At 42.3% G+C, this 17,552-nt stretch overlaps 1 protein-coding gene across 5 annotated transcripts in view; it reads left to right on the top strand.

The window, feature by feature from the left end:
* The window catches only part of TENM2 (teneurin transmembrane protein 2), a 1,107,817-nt gene extending 1,093,107 nt beyond the window's left edge, over positions 1-14,710 (top strand). For all 5 annotated transcript variants that reach the window (XM_075900181.1, XM_075900179.1, XM_075900180.1 and 2 more), the window contains 3 exons: positions 2,990-4,604; positions 9,233-9,363; positions 12,812-14,710. In XM_075900181.1, coding sequence (XP_075756296.1) covers positions 2,990-4,604; positions 9,233-9,363; positions 12,812-13,573 — 2,508 coding nt within the window. In that variant the 3' untranslated portion in view covers positions 13,574-14,710. The remainder of the gene's footprint in view (positions 1-2,989; positions 4,605-9,232; positions 9,364-12,811) is intronic.
* Positions 14,711-17,552: the final 2,842 nt, after the last annotated feature.

Genomic DNA, 17,552 nt, shown 5'->3' with positions numbered 1-17,552 from the left:
GGGGGGGATGCTCCCAATGTCCATGGTCTCTGCACTAGATGGAGGAACGCGGCCATCTATGGCAGGATAGCTGCCAGCAGGCCAGCAAAGGCCACATGCGAACCCAGGAGCAGGTTTGCATGACCAATCAAGTTGGTCCAGAGAGACCTCTACCCCTGAGCTTCCCCTCCCCCTTCTTCCCCTTGCTTCCCCCTTTCAGCTCCCTCCTCCCAGGTTTTCCCTCCCCTTTCCCACCCTCTCTCCTCCCCTCTTCTGCCTCCTTTCCCCAGTCTCACCAGAGTTTAATTCCCCCGCTCAGTTTTGTTAAATAAAGACAGTTTGTGTTCATAAAAACACATGTATTTTATTTGACATCAGGAAGGGGGGCTAGCGGGAGTAAGTGGAAGGACATGAGGGAGGAATGAGGCACAAGCCCCCAGTGGGGAACACCAGGGAGATTGTTAGTGCTCCTTAGGGAAGAAGCTCTCCCGCAGGGCCTCCTAGATACTAACAGCCCCCCGATGGACCTCCTGGATGGCAGCCTGCAGAAAGTGCAGCCAGGCTCACAGCAACACATCCAAGAGAAGCACCAGAGTGCCCAGGGGCAGCTCTGCTCCATGCTGCAGAGTGCTGTAGTGTCCCGAGTTAGGGCAACCAGAGCATGCAGAGACAAAATGGTTTGCTGTCCCTCATCGAGGTAGGCAAGCAAGCAGGGAAAGCTGAGAACCGGCTGTCCTGGGGGAGGTACCTTTAAGCACAGGCCTCAGATAGCCTCAGGCAGCAGCCACACAAAGTAACTCCTAAACTGATGCCCTGCCGGACCTGGTTCCAACTGGCCTTAAATGCGATTCAGCGTCCACTCAGTGTGGATGTGCTATTTCGAAATAGCAAAACGCTACTTTGAAATGCATTTTGTGTATAGACACGTTATTTTAAAATAAGCTATTTCGAATTAACTATTTTGAAATAGCTTATTTCGAAATAACACTGTGATGTAGACATACCCTTAGTGAATGGGGAAGGGAAGGCATGGATTCACACAGAGACGTTTAAATCAACCAACCAAATTAAAGAAAAAATACCCTGATTGTGACTAGATCCACTCTTCCCTTTACTCATGATCCGTGCTGATATGTACTTCAAGGTCCAGTTCACTCCTATGTCCAATATTTCTTATAGGCATGGTAATTCTGATCCCTGCATCTGCTCCTTGCAACCCTTAGGTTAAAAATCCCCACAAAGGAAGAGCAGACCAGGTATCTATATCTGATTCAGATTTCAGCACTGTATCCCCATTGGTTCTTCTGGCCCCCTGCCAACATCCTTGCTTGCTACCTGAGTTTAACCTCTTACTCACCAGGTGCTGGCCAGCACTCCTCCTATCCATCACAGGTGCCTAGGTTGCCTGTATAGTGAATGCAGGGAGAGAGGCACATGATTCACAAAAGCCAGTGTGCTAGGCATGAAGTGCAGCCTAAGCTAGCTAATGGAAGATGCTGACCAAAAGAATCTGTGTCCCTCTTACGGAGACAGGCACCAAAGTCTGGGCTACAGAAAGGGACCTGTCTCTGTAAGCAATTCACAGAGAAGAATCCTCTTTGGAGTTAGGCCTGTATACAAGCTGGAGGGAAGCCTACCTCATAACTTTTAGCTCTGTTGCAAGGGACTCACCTGGGCTGTGAGAAACCTTTGTTTGTGCCCCTCCACCTGTTCCCTGCACCTGCGGGGGAGAAGAGATGTGCCATATCTCAGGTGAGTGCTCTAGCCAGCTGGCTGATGTGGGGATCCTTAAGTATCTCCAGAGGGCAGCAGCTTCAACAGGAGAGACTGAAGGAGCCTTCGCATTAGGATCCACACATGCCTGGGCTAAATGTTATGAGGGAGCTCTTCCTCCTCCGCCTCCCCTCAGCTCCAGATGCTCAGAGTACACCCACCGGATTGGTCCCCACATGATTGCCTGTCTGCCCTTAGTTTAAGAATAGCTTTGGGGCGTAGGTGGAAGATAGATGCTTCTAATATCCTTCTACAGCAAAAACATAAGGCTCCAGTGAGTTTAGGCATGCACAGGGTTAAATGGGAGTTTTGTGCATTACTGTGGTTCCAAAATTGAGACTTGGGCACCTAAAGCAGGGACTTGGGCACTTAACATCTTTTGTACATACAGAACAGAGACTGCTATTGCATGTTCATTCTGATCTTATATACATACAGGTACGTGACCTAGAATTCTTAACGTTCCAACAGTTAAAAAGCCTTTTATGCCAGATCTGTAAATTTTTTAGTTTTTCAATTAGCCAAAGGAAATACTTTGTTCGTGATTCAGCTCTTTTCATATTTCCATAAAATAGAATAGGCTACCATAATAGCAGCATGAACTAACAGGATGAATTTTATACTATTTTAAAATGCATGACTAAACTTGACAGAACATCCCAGTAGCTGCAGATATCTTATCTCTAATCATCATTTATTAAATGAAAATATGGTAATTCATTTCTATTTAACCTAATTTAAGCCACTTTGATCTTGATAGTTTATCTAATCCTTAAAAACACTTCATGCTATGCTCCCTATCGCACCCCATCCCCTTCTATTGTGTTAGGTATGCTAGAACTGTTCTCTCTGCTAACTTCTCCACACAAGTTTTACAGTATTTGGTGTAAATCACAACTGCCAATGGAGATGTAAATTAGGACATTTACCGCAAAACAATATAGGAAGAGTATGGAAGAGGTTGATACAAAATGCCTTCCATTTCCTCCTCAGAATTGATTATTTTTTTTTCCAAAGAGGAAAATATATTCATCATACATGCTAGTGATATATTCATACTGTTGGGCAGCATTGGGCCCTAGATGTATTTGAACCTTATGTACATATTTTTATTGTAACACTGAAACCTATTCTGTAAATTCTTGATTTAAAAATGTGCTTTTCTCCCTTAAATTCAGAAAGCGAAAGAAACTGAAAGACTATAAAATATATCATCTTTGTCTTTTTTTTTTAATAGTCCATGGTACTACTCCTTCAGAGTCAACGACAGTACATCTTTGAGTATGATTCCACAGACCGCCTCCATGCTGTCACCATGCCTAGTGTTGCTCGGCACAGCATGTCCACTCATACCTCTATTGGCTACATTAGGAATATTTATAACCCTCCTGAAAGCAATGCTTCAGTGATTTTTGATTACAGCGATGATGGGAGGATTTTGAAAACATCTTTTTTAGGAACTGGTCGACAAGTTTTCTACAAGTATGGGAAACTATCCAAGCTGTCTGAAATTGCTTATGACAGTACTGCAGTTACTTTTGGATACGATGAAACTACTGGAGTTCTGAAAATGGTTAACTTGCAGAGTGGCGGCTTTTCTTGTACAATACGCTACCGTAAAATTGGCCCATTGGTTGACAAACAAATCTACAGGTTCTCTGAAGAAGGTATGGTGAATGCAAGGTTTGATTACACCTATCATGATAATAGCTTTCGGATTGCTAGCATCAAGCCTATAATAAGTGAGACTCCTCTTCCAGTTGATCTTTATCGTTACGATGAGATCTCTGGCAAAGTAGAACATTTTGGCAAATTTGGAGTTATCTATTATGATATAAATCAAATAATTACTACGGCAGTGATGACCTTGAGTAAGCACTTTGATACCCATGGGCGCATTAAAGAAGTTCAGTATGAAATGTTCAGATCACTCATGTATTGGATGACAGTTCAGTATGACAGCATGGGAAGAGTAACAAAGAGAGAACTGAAACTTGGACCTTATGCCAACACAACCAAATATACCTATGATTATGACGGAGATGGGCAGCTCCAAAGTGTGGCAGTAAATGACAGACCAACCTGGCGTTACAGTTATGATCTGAATGGGAATCTTCATCTCTTGAATCCAGGGAACAGCGTGCGGTTGATGCCTCTACGCTACGATTTAAGAGACAGGATTACACGTCTGGGTGACATGCAGTACAAAATTGATGATGATGGATTCCTATGTCAAAGGGGCTCAGATATATTTGAGTACAACTCAAAAGGTCTCTTAACAAGAGCTTACAACAAAGCAAGTGGGTGGAGCATTCAGTACCGTTATGATGGAGTAGGGCGAAGGGCATCTTGTAAGACAAACCTGGGGCACCATCTTCAGTACTTTTATGCTGACCTTCATAATCCTACAAGAATGACACATGTTTACAATCATTCCAATTCAGAAATTACTTCTCTATATTATGATCTACAAGGCCATCTCTTTGCAATGGAAAGTAGCAGTGGAGAAGAATATTATGTTGCCTCTGATAACACAGGTACTCCACTGGCAGTATTCAGTATTAATGGACTTATGATCAAGCAACTTCAGTACACTGCATATGGAGAGATATATTATGATTCCAACCCTGACTTTCAATTGGTCATCGGATTTCATGGAGGGCTATATGATCCTCTGACCAAACTGGTTCATTTTACTCAAAGAGACTATGATGTTCTGGCGGGGCGTTGGACATCTCCTGATTACACTATGTGGAAAAATATTGGTAAAGAACCTGCTCCATTCAATTTATATGTGTTTAAGAGCAACAACCCTCTCAGCAATGAACTTGATTTAAAGAATTACGTAACAGGTGAGAACTCGTTTGCGGTTGCTTACTAAAAAGTTTTAGTACAAATTTCTAAAGTTTAGAATTTTGTGTTGGGAAAAGAAATAGCTCAAACTTCTCCTTTCCAGGACTCTCTGCTGCCTCCTCATCCGCCTGCAGACCCCTTCTCCCATCAAGCTAGGACCACCTTCCCATTTGATCTCTGACTCTAGGTTGTGACTCCCAGATTAAGATCTCATGAAAGAGCATTCTTAAATAAAGGGGAATCACTTATAAATAATGATATTTAGTTTTTATGTAGCAATTTTCATGTCGATTTAAAAATGTACAACAGATGGTACCATTTGCTAAGGGAAAAGATGAAGACAGATGAAATGGAGTGTTCAAAGTCACCTAGAAGGGCAGTTGCAGAGTCAGGAATTAGGACTCAGGACTTCTGACTCCCAGTCCAATGTCCTGTCCCTTCAATAATACCCTAAGATTATCTACTGACTTTGTCCATGGGACCTCAGTTCCTGCCAAAAGTAGCTCTGATTAAACATTTAGGTTGTCTACACTGCACCCTTATCTTGAAATAAGGCATTATTCTGAAATGTCTCTTAACCCTCATGCAATGAGGTTTACAGGGACATTGGAATAGTAAGTCTGTTATATTTTGATATAATGAGTTTGCTCTTAAGACGTAGAATAGCTATTTTGAGATACCAGAGGTGTCCTGAAATAGCTCTGCAGTGTAGACATAGCCTTATTTCCTTTCCCCTTTCTGCCTGTAAACTCCAACCTGCTTTAGGTTCTTGCTTTAAGAAAAGAACCTTAATGTTTTAAGCAAAGTTTCTTCTTGGAAGACTGAGGAACATCTGTAGTGTTAGGATGTGAGACAATAAATCAGTTTAGATTGCATGTATTGGGTTTGGGTGAAACATCTAACTTCCTCTCAGTTACTACTAATTTGCCACTTAGTAGGATCACATCATACTTGAGCTAGCCCATTTTTTTAAGAAAGGTAATTAAGATGTATTCAGAGAAACTCTTTACGGAGAGACTCTGCAGCATGTTGTAATTAAAACAGCAGTGCACTTTTTTTAAAAAAAAAAAGAGCTAACACAGTTTTAGTGGCAGAACTTCAAGAAACGTGTGACTTTTCTTCAAGAGGACTTATATTATGATTATTGGTTCTTTTTAAGTGTGATTACATTGTGTGTGCTAAATTTGTAAGGTTGCCCTTCAATTGCTTTGCATTCTTGAGACACCAGTAATTTTCTCTTGATACTGGGAAAGAATTTGTCAGCAGTGAAAAATATCTTGCATTCTTGGGGTCTAATTTAGTGGTCCTTAATTGAACAAAACGATCAGTGTCCATCAGGGTTTGGCTCAGCTAATAACTGCACATTTTGGCCACTAGTGATTAATTTTAGAAGCCCCCAAATCCAGTGGGTCCTCTCTCACTGTAAGAGAGTTCATTGCACTCAGAAGATGTAATCTTCATTTTCATTCATGCATCCACAGAAGAAATTCAGGAAAGATACACTAATTGCGTGTACAGTATGAACTTTTAATGCCACAACAAAAACGGTTTATTACTACTGCAGATACTTGCTGCTCTTGTAAGATTCCCTGGGCTAAAAGAATGTTCTTGGACAATAAGTTATTATATATGGAGTTAATTTTCATAAGTGAGAAATAAATACAACCTTCATGCACAGCCCCCTAGACATATTTACAGTTAACACTTGATGCTTATTTGCTGGCAGCTTTTTGCTGCAGAAGAAAATTTTTCCAGCTGTGTAACGACATCCTGTAAAGAACATTAGGAATAGAAAATAATGAACTATTAAAATGAGAAAGAACCTCCTCTGTATTGCCAGATGAGGACAGCTAAAGTAAATTGCTTGGGAGGCAATGTTCTACCATATGATATAACAAATTGAAGCTATGAAATAAAAGGAGTAATGGCTCTTGCTGTATATAGCTGAAGGAAAAATGTATAATATAATAGAAGATCTGTACACATTTCTTTAATGCAATTGTGATAGAATCTGAAATTGGACACAATGCTATTTATTTCAGTGTCTAGCAGGGAAAAAAATTAAGAATACAAACATATTCAGAATTTCTCCACCCACTTACAATTAGATTTTAATGACCCATCTCCACCCCTAAAAGATACTTCTAATACAATGTGTTAACATATCCGGGTACGTCTAAACTACATGGCTCCGTCGACAGAGCCATGTAGATTTGTTTGTTTGGCAAAGTCAAATGAAGCCGCAATTTAAACCTCATCCCACGAGGAATAACGGGGCTGCCGACAAAGGGCTTTGATGTCGGCAGGGGAGTGTCCAGACTAGCGCGCTGAGCGGATAAACAGCTGATCAGCTGTTTGTCGGCTCAGTGCGGCAGCCATGTAAATTTAAATGAAGCCGCGATCATTTAAATTGCGGCTTCATTTGAATTTGCCTATGTGTCTAATCTACATGCCTCTGACGACAGAGGCATGTAGTCTAGACACAGCCTTCTGGATGGCAATGGATTCAAGCTCTGGCAATGAAGTGCTGGATTGAGTTTGACACTCATTGACCGTCCTACCGAGAATGCCCCTGCTGGAGCTGGTCAAAAATTTTCAAACAACTGAAAAATATTTAATTTTTTTTTCAACACAACCTCAGATGAAAAAGTTTTCATTCTCTCACACATGCCCCATTTCCAGAGAGAAAGGAAATAAGGGAGGGGGGAAAAACCATTTTCAGTAAAAACGTTCACAATCTTTTTTTAAATGATTTCAAAGCCAATCCTTTCCAAAACTAGCAGACTGAATATTTTGAGCACTTTTAGAAAAATTCTTCCAACAACTTTAGTCATGTTCCCTAATGTACTGCTGGAAGGTATTCAAATACCACCATGATGAGCATAGGATGCCAGAGTAGGATCTAAGAGAGGAACCACATTTTGTATCAGAGCAAGTTTCCAGGTGCTCTCACAAGCATTAATCCAGTATCACACAGCGTATAGCCCCATTATAGTACACGGATCGCCATCCTCCCGGTGTCCTTAATTTGGGAACACACGTGGAACAAATCCTGTCAGGCAGAGGCAGAAAGGACCGTGCGTATTACCACACTCCCTTCCCCATCCTCAGCTGGGGGAATGGCAGCGCAGTGTTGCACTCTGCCGTAGGCTTTTCCCTGCCATTCCCATAGCAGCGGGGGCAATGCCTGGGAACAGTGGGGGACACGGAGCACCAGGTAAACACCCCACCCCTACCCCTCTCATGTCCCCCTGGGCCCAGAAAAATCTTTAATCCAGCAAACCCTCTTTCCCAGGGTTGCTGGATTAAAGAGGTTCAAGTGTAAACCAATCAGGGGGTGACACAGCTATGGGTAGCTATGAGGAACCGTAGGAAATGTTCATCTATTAGATGTCAGTTCTATAAAATAGTATGAAGAGAGTAACTAGAAAGCTGACATAGAATCAGACATGGAAAGCTGAAAGGGACCTCCAACGGGACATCTGATCCAGCCACTGAAGTAGGATTAAGTATACCTAGACTAGATAGTCTCAGACAGTGGTCCATGATCTCCATTCAGGTGATTCACAAATATTTCCCTCAAAGTTATGCACCTGGGTGACATGAGAGAATGTCAGGGCATCCACCTTATTAGTGGAGCCATGCAGGTGTAGCCCCCTAGTTAGGTACCTGGACCCTGGAGAAGGTGAGGTGGTGGCCTTGGGGAAGAACGGTGAATAGGCAATGGGATGAGGTGGAAAAATAGGAGGTAGGTGGGGGGCAGTGAGGTGAGAAGAGGAGATGGAAGAATTTGGCATGTGGAGAGCTGTGGTGACTGGAGAAAGAGGTGACTTTCTTCAGCTTCAGGGCTGTGGTTGCCACGGAGAGAGAGTCCTCTTTCCTAGCCTCAGCTCTGTGGCTCCTGTGGCAGAGGAGAGACACCTGTCCTTCTCAGCCCCAGCTTTGATGGCCTCCATGGCAGAGGGGAGCGGGTGCACAGGCTCTTACTACATTTAAACTGCAGAGCCACAGCGGGGGTAGCTCCCAGGGCTGGCGCAAGCTAGAACTCAGCAGTCCCAGCTCATGCCAGCTCCAAGACTGCTGGGGCTCTGCCTCCCTTGCTCCCCCAATACGCACTACAGAGATGGTGTTGGGGAGAAGCTGGCTCCCCCCAGCACCAGCTTCTGCTTTTCCTCCTCCTTGCTGCCTCTAATACAGAGGTAGCAAGGGGGAGGGGGGAAGCAAGTAGTTGAGTAGTCTCTCGACTACCCGATAACTCTAGGCTTATCAGGTAGTTGACTACTCGACCAGTTGCGCCCATCCCTATCCCTAACAGATATTTGTCTAACCTGTTCTTTAAAACATTCCTTGACAAAGATTCCACAACCTCTCTAGCTAACCTGTTTCAGTGCTTACGTATCCTTGTGTGTCACTGGCTGGCTATTTATAATGTATTTAAAATAGTCATTCTTGCATCAGTTTATGCTGTAAGAGTACATTTGTGAGAGCTGCCAAGTAAGCAATAACAGGTTAGAAATTCAGAGGTCAAACTCTGCTTAAAATCAAGAGTTTAGACCATCGATTCCCTGAGTTATACATTTATTACACATCTTCATTTCTCACTCAGTTGTTTACTTTTGATTTTTAGATGTGAAGAGCTGGTTGGTGATGTTTGGATTTCAGCTCAGCAACATCATTCCTGGTTTCCCTCGAGCAAAAATGTACTTTGTTCCACCTCCATATGAGCTGTCAGAGAGTCAAGCCTGTGAAAATGGACAGGTATGCTCAACTTCTTAGTGACTTAAAGAGATTTTGTTGGTCTCATATTGTATTTGAGTATCATTTCATCATTATAGACATAGCGTCTACAATCAATAGAGCCAATATTTGTTTCACGATGATATGAAATTCAACATAGTCAGCTTTTGTAGTACTGAACACGCTATTACCACAATAGCGGTATCATTAGTTCTTCATATATATACACCCTTGAGTTGTTACTCGATTAACAATAGCAAATGGAAATCTGAGCATGTAACTTGCCATCTGTTCTATTTATATCATTACAATCCATATGCCTTTTATTTATGGCAATAAAAATGTGGTTTGTAATTATTGTACTATTACAGAACAGTTTTACTCACAATATCATATAGGAAACATTTCATATTTTTGTTTGGGGGGGGGGTTAATTTTTGCCAGGCTTGCATTATAAGTTTCAGTATTACAATTAAAATTAAAAGTAAACTAATGTTTACTTTGCCAGATTAGGAAAGGCATATGCTTTTTTGTAAAAAAGAACCCTTTGAAATTAGTTACCTTACTATAAATGTGAAGTATCTTCACTGACTTCTGAGGTTAGAAATTGGCCCAATATTTGGATAAATAGTCTTAAACTTTTTAAAAGCATCTAAGTGATTTAGGAAGCCAAGTTCTAGTTTCAAAAGTAATTAATTTGGGGGCTGCTCTACAGCCAAAATGTATATTGCTCAGGAAAGTGAAAAATTCACCCCCCAAGAGACACAGTTAAACCAACCTAATTCACCCCATGTCAATGAAAGAATTGTTCCATTATCCTATATACTGCCTCTCTGAGAGGTAGGTTTACTGCAGTGATATAAGATCTCTAGCCTTGTAGTGTAGACATACCCTAAATTCTTAATTCAGAAGGGTAGCCATGTTAATCTGTAACTTTAAAAACAAAGAACAGCCCTGTGACACCATAGAGACTGACAAAGGTACAGGATCATGAGCTTTCATGGGTAAAACACACTTAATCAGATGAGTTGGAGTGGAAATATAGAATCCAGTATATATATAATAGCAAAAAGAATTACCTGCCAATTGTAGGACCATTGTTAATAAAGCTAATTAAGTATGGCTGGGTATGTCCTATTTATAGTTCCTCTGCCATGTATATTGGCCAAGCTGGACAGTCTCTGTGACAAAACATAAATGGACACAAAACAGACATCAGAAATGGTAACACACATAAACCTATAGGGGAATATTTTAACCTCCCTGGCCATTCTATCATGGATTTAAAAGTAGCCATTCTTCTACAAAGGAATTTCACCACCCAATTACACAAAGAGACTTCTGAACTGAATCAAGATATTAACGGGTTAACGCACTACAAAGACAATTTCCTATGCCTTTGATATTCACATTTCATATCAATAACTATGAAAGGGACACATCTGGCCTACTTAATTAGCTTCATTAACAAAGGTCCTAAAATTGACAGGTAACTGTTTTTGCTGTTATATAGATCTTGGATTCTGTATTTATACTCCAACTTTTCTGATGAAGTGGCTCATGATCCTATACCAGGGGCAGGAAACCTAAGGCCCGGGGGCCAGCCCCCAGCATTGGGGAGCCTGCCTGGATCTGGCTCCTAGCATTGGGAAGCCCATGCTAGCACTCCAGCCCCTCCCACCATTTAAACACATGGCACATTTTAGCCTTATATCTTCTAGGTAAAGAAATGTTCAGAAATTACACATAATGTGTCAATGAATTGGTTCAACTGATCCTTGTAGAATCATAGGCCTGGAAGAGACCTCAGAAGGTCATCAAGTCCAGCCCCCTGCCCAAAGCAGGACCAATCCCAACTCAATCATCCAGCCAGGGCTTTGTCAAACCAAGACTTAAAAACCTCTAGGGATGTAGATTCCACCACCTACCTAAGTAACCCATTCCAGTGCTTCACCACCCTCCTAGTGAAATAGTTTTTTCCTGGTATCCAACCTAGACCTCCCCCACTGTAACTTGAGACCATTGTTCCTTGTTCTGTCATCCATCTCTACTGAGAACAGCTTCTCTCCATCCTCTTTGGAACCTCCCTTGAGGTAGTTGAAGGCTGCTATCAAATCCCCCCTCAGTCTTCTCTAGATCTGCTGGCAATGCTCCTCCTAATGTTCCCTAATATGCCATTAGCCTTCTTGGATACAAGGACACACTGTTGACGCATATCCAGCTTCTCTTCCACTGTTATCCCTGGGTGCTTTTTTGCCGAACTGCTGCTTAGCCGCTCTTTCCCCAGCCTGTAAAAATGCTTGGGATTCTTCCATCATTTTTCCATTGAACCTCATCCGATTTCTTTTGGCCCAATCCTCCAGTTTGTCTAGGTCACTCTGGACCCTATCTCTACCCTCCAACATATCTACCTCTCCCCCTAGCTTAGTGTCATCCGCAAACTTGCTGAGGGTGCAATCCATTCCCTCATGCAGGTCATTAATAAAGATGTTGAACAAAACCAGCTCTAGAACCGATCCTTGGGGCACTCCACTTGAAACCGACTGCCAACCTGACATCGAGCCATTGATTACTACCCGTTGTGCCCTCCTTAAAAGTTTTAAGTTGATTGGCTCCTGATTACTCTTGTGAGGAGCATGCTGTAGATAACCCAGATAGATATATCTGTTTAGACTGACTATACAAATGGTGTATCTGAAAAGACAAATGCACAAGACGTGTTTTTATCTGACATTAATCAGTTCCTTGGTACTTTGAAAATTGAGTGTAGGTAAATGCAATTTGTATAAGTCCTACTCTCGTTAGTTGGTTCACTGCATACCACTGCACAGCGTTGCAGGGACGTAGCCACGGATGGGCCTGAGTGATCTAGGCCCACCTACCCATCTCCCCAGTGCTTCCTGCCCTGCTCAGCCAGTGTGATGTTCTTGCCATGGAGCAAATTCTGGGTGCAGGGGGTGTCCCACTCCACCTGCCCTGCGCTCCTGACAAAGTCCAGAGGCAGCGGCTTGCCCTGCTTTTCCCTTCTTATGCTCCAGCCATGAAGTCCAATTGGAGTCTAAGTCTCTACAGTCTGACCCTGCTCACAGGCAGGAGAGTGGGCAGCTGGAGCACCACTCCATGGCAGGAGCACCAGGTAGATGGAGTGGGCCAATACTCTGCTACCCCGATCCTGCTCCCCAGAGGGAGTGCCATGCAGATGGGGCAACTCCCCATTCCCACTCCCTGACTGAAGTAGGGAAGAGGTGGCCCAGATGGCTTCTGTCCTTGTCCACCCACCTTAAATCAGGGCCCTCCCAAGTGTCCCAGTCTGCCCACTGACAGACAACAACAGGCGAGTGGTATTTCTTATAGTTTATGTAGTATTTTACATCACCATTTCTCGTTGTCCTTTTTAACAAGGTTTGAAGTGTGTCTCTGAGGTCAGCATTTTCCAGCTGCCTATTATCTTATTTGCTTATTTCTGCAGCTAATTACTGGAGTCCAACAGACAACAGAAAGACACAATCAAGCATTCATGGCCCTCGAGGGACAGGTCATCTCCAAAAGATTACATGCCAATATTAGAGAGAAAGCTGGGCATTGGTTTGCAACAACGACTCCCATTATTGGGAAAGGGATCATGTTTGCTGTGAAGGAAGGCCGCGTAACAACTGGCATTTCCAGCATTGCCACAGAAGACAGCAGAAAAATTGCCTCTGTGCTTAACAATGCTTACTACCTGGACAAGATGCACTACAGCATTGAGGGGAAGGATACCCATTACTTCGTCAAGATTGGCTCATCCGACAGTGACCTCGTCACCCTGGCGATGACCAGTGGACGGAAGGTACTGGACAGCGGAGTAAATGTTACCGTTTCCCAACCTACCCTCCTCATCAATGGAAGGACTCGAAGGTTTACTAATATTGAATTCCAGTATTCTACCCTGCTGCTTAGCATACGGTACGGACTGACCCCCGACACACTGGATGAGGAAAAGGCACGCGTGTTAGACCAAGCTCGGCAGCGAGCCTTGGGATCAGCATGGGCCAAAGAGCAGCAGAAGGCACGGGATGGCAAAGAGGGCAGCCGCTTATGGACTGATGGAGAGAAGCAACAGCTTTTGAGCACAGGAAGGGTTCAAGGTTACGAGGGATACTATGTACTTCCAGTGGAGCAGTACCCAGAGCTAGCAGACAGTAGCAGCAACATCCAGTTTTTAAGACAGAATGAAATGGGAAAGAGGTAACAAATTAACCTGCTGTCATCCTCTGCTGGATGAATCAGTAGTCACAACTGTTATCTCCTCTCCTAAGGAGATGAAGACCTAATTGGGGGCACTAGGCTGAGCTACTTTGGGATAGTAAGTGGCAAGAAAGCTCACATTTTTTGAGTTAAATGCTACTGTTCAAGTGATTAAAAACCACATCCTGAAGTGGACTAAAGCCAGACTGATACCTTTAACCATACAAATTAAAAAGTACCCCTAAAATATTACCCACTTGTTCTGGGTCTAAAGAAAAAAAAAGAAATAAAAATAGAAAAAAGGCCTCATATTATATTACCTCACTTCATTCACATGTGAGCAAACTTTAAGAAATTCAAGAGGGCCACCTTCACTAGACCAGCTGATGAAAATGATTCAGACTGCTTGTTTGAGAAATATTCAAGAGGTTTTTGTTTAAAGCAAAATACAGGTGCATTTAAAATATGACTTTGGGTGATTTGTGTGTAATAACTGGAGGAAAATGAGAACACAAAGGAGAGACCACTGGAAATACTAAATTAAAAAATATATATTTAAAAAATAACAAACTTGCACTTGCACTCAGACCCTGCATTTGTCTGGCCTGAAGTTTAATTTATTCAAAGAGGGCAGAGTGTAAAGTTAAATTAAAAATGGTGGCTATAATCACTACAAATAAATTTCATACTCTGTTTGTCTTTGAAGATTCCATTGTGGACAGTATAACACAGTTACAGGGTGTAGTCTGTTTAGATTCAGTAGTTTGTTGGTATCAGTTCCAGTAGAGCTGTGGGCATTGTGTTACACTATTGCAAATGGGCACCACTTCAGATCACCCTGTACATACATCAGCCAGAAGGCACAATCACTGTTTCAGATTTTAAAATTATTAGTGTGTTTGTTTGGTCGAGAAACTGAGACAATCACATAATGGTCACCACAAAAAAAAAATTTAAAAAAAAAAGCTAATAAGAACTTTGGTACAAAAACTTTTTTGTAATATACATGTATGAATTGTTCATTGAGTTTTTATATTAATTTTAATTTGCTGCTAAGCAAAGACTAGAGACAGGCAAAGATAATTTATGGCAAAGTGTTTAAATTGTTTATACGTAATAAAGTCTCTAAAACTCCTGTGAATTATTTGCCTCTATTGTGGAAATGTTTTGAGAAAGAAAATTGTGTATCTGTGGGTCTGCTTATATAACCTAGTACATGCAACCATTTAGATGTGAAGGTGTGCTAGCATAGTATATTGTGCACATTCTAACAATATGCTTTCCTCTGGACTCCAGGTAAGCAATACATGCCCCGGAAGCTCTGTTATGAATGTTAATCTTGTAGATATTTTTAAAAGCATTTGTCATGGAACAGAACAAAAATAACTTAGGGGAAAAAATGAAATACAAGTTATGTAAATGAAGCAATTGAAAAAGTATTAGCAGAGCACGGGAGGAAAGACCTATCGGCAGGTGTGCAGATGTAGACGCCATTTTTGCAACTGGATCTGCAAATAGAGCCATTCTACTCTAAGGCTGTGTCTAGACTACATGGCTCCATCGACGGAGCCATGTATATTAGGGTTGTAGGACAAGGGAAATGAAGCGGCGATTTAAATGATCGCTGCTTCATTTAAATTTAAATGGCTGCCACGCTGAGCCAACAAACAGCTGATGAGCTGTTTGTCGGCTCAGCGCGCTAGTCTGGACGCTCCCCTGACGACATCAAAGCCCTTTGTCGGCAGCCCCGGTAAACCTCCTCCCACGAGGAATAACGGGGCTGCCGACAAAGGGCTTTGATGTCGGCAGGGGAGTGTCCAGACTAGCGCGCTGAGCCGACAAACAGCTCATCAGCTGTTTGTCGGCTCAGCACGGCAGCCATGTAAATTTAAATGAAGCGGCGATTATTTAAATCGCCGCTGCATTTCCCTTTGCCCAATAAACAAATCTACATGGCTCCATCGACAGAGCCATGTAGTGTAGACGTACCCTAACTGATTCAGTTTGAGGCATAGGGCCATAATCAGTGTATTGCATCCTACCTTTACCATGCCAGTGGATACATCAGGTCTCAGGTAGGGATGTGAATGTCTAGTCAACTATCCAGTAAGCAAATAGTCAACAAGCCAGTCAACTAGTCCACTTCCCGCCCTCCCTCCCCCCACTGTCTCTATTAGAAAGAGGCAGCGGAGTTGGAGGGGGAGAGAAGGAGGGGGTGCTTCAAAGTGGCAGCGCCGCATAGAGCCTGGGGCCAGATCCGGGGCTCCACGCAGCACTGCGGCTTTGAAACACCACATGCAGCCCAGGCCAGCTGGGGACTGCTTGAGTCCCCTGCTGGCTCCATGCTCCCCGCAGCGCTTTACCTTTGAGTTTAGCAACAGCCTTGGGGCTGTTGCTACACTTCAAAGGTGGAGGCGCCCTTATCGACTAATTAAAATTTTACATCCCTAGTCTTAGACAAGTGTCTCTCTGAGAAGACTTTGCTAGGGTGACATCTTATGCAAGGTTGTTACTTCCTTGTGGTGAGACTCCTGAAATGAGATATCAATACCAGCCTTTTAGAAACTTTTCATTTAGCTCTAGTGACTACCACTTTGGGGGTCTTAATTCAAGTCATACGCCTTCTCTTCAGTCTATAAATTGTTCCAGATGGCTTGCCACAGCCAGATTTTGTGTGGCTGAAGAAATGCTGAAATGCATCTGAGCAATTCTGAAGGGGAAGCTTTATTGAGGTCTATTGTAAATGTCAAGTTCTTCCTGAACGAAGACTGTTTATTCGCATGTGGTGTAGAAGTTTATTTTTATTTTACTGTAACGTATATCTGAAATGCTGCAGTGACAATAATGCTATTCCCATTGATAGAAAAGAATATACATAATTCATTATATCCACTACAGAACTAACCTTATTAGGCCACATTTTAAGAAGTGGCAATGATTTCAGTTGCATTTTTAAAAAAGTGTGCGCGCACACATTTTTTTCAGCTGTCTGGCTGTACCATCACCCCCCGAGCCTGAGAAACATGTAATTGACATTCTTCGCTCGTGCAATTAGCAAAGTTCTTGAATTTCAATTTTATGTTTTAGTCCGCTTCAAAGGACAATAAACAGTGATTATCACTAGCCATACAACACAGACTCACTCGGTTAATAAAAAAGGATGAGAAACACCTGGCCATGAAAATAAAGTGACATATCTCTGCCATATGCAAAAACAGGAGGAAAGTTTGGAGTCTCCCATAAATGTGACTAACCCTTCACTCCTGGGACTAGTAGAAGGAAGTTTGACATTGTCCAGTTAACTTCTGCTTTTAGTTTAGGTGATTAGTCAGGACTCATCACAGGCTGAATTTAGAAATCGGTACTACATGTGGGACTTTGGGCCTCTTTGTAACCCAGAGGTGATGTTCTTCTGAGCTGTGATATCAACAGAGACGCTTGAATTAATTGCAGGCTTGAATTGCAAATGCAGCCATTTATTATCAACTAGTGTAGAGTTTGCTCTATCTAAAATAAGTTTTATACAAAATCTGTATTTTCCTCTCTGCCAAATGATTTAATATATACATACTAGCCACTTGTGGACTTTTTTGTTTATGACTGACTGACTGGGTGTTGGACTTAGTGCATCATTTTATTAGTTGACTTTGGCTATGACTAAACAGGTGAGTTAAGCCATAGACAGCAGTTGCTGAATCATAGAATACTAGAACTGAAAGGGACATCTAGAGCTCGAGTCCAGTCCCCTGCCCTCATAGCAGGACCAAGCAGTGTCTTGATCATCCTATATAGGTGTCTGTCTAACCTGCTCTTAAATATCTCCAGTGATGGAGATTCCACAAGTTTCCTAGGCAATTTATTTCATTGTTTAACCACCCTGACAATTAGGAAGTTTTTTCTAATGTCCAACCTAAACCTTCCTTGCTGCAATGTAAGCCCATTGCTTCTTGTTCTATCATCAGAAGTCAAGGAGAAATTTTTTC

The sequence above is a fragment of the Pelodiscus sinensis genome, chromosome 17 (assembly GCF_049634645.1).
Source record: "Pelodiscus sinensis isolate JC-2024 chromosome 17, ASM4963464v1, whole genome shotgun sequence".
Classification (NCBI taxonomy): Eukaryota; Metazoa; Chordata; order Testudines; family Trionychidae; genus Pelodiscus; species Pelodiscus sinensis.
Note: the sequence above shows the minus strand (reverse complement) of the source record. Positions and strands in the feature narration are given on the sequence as shown.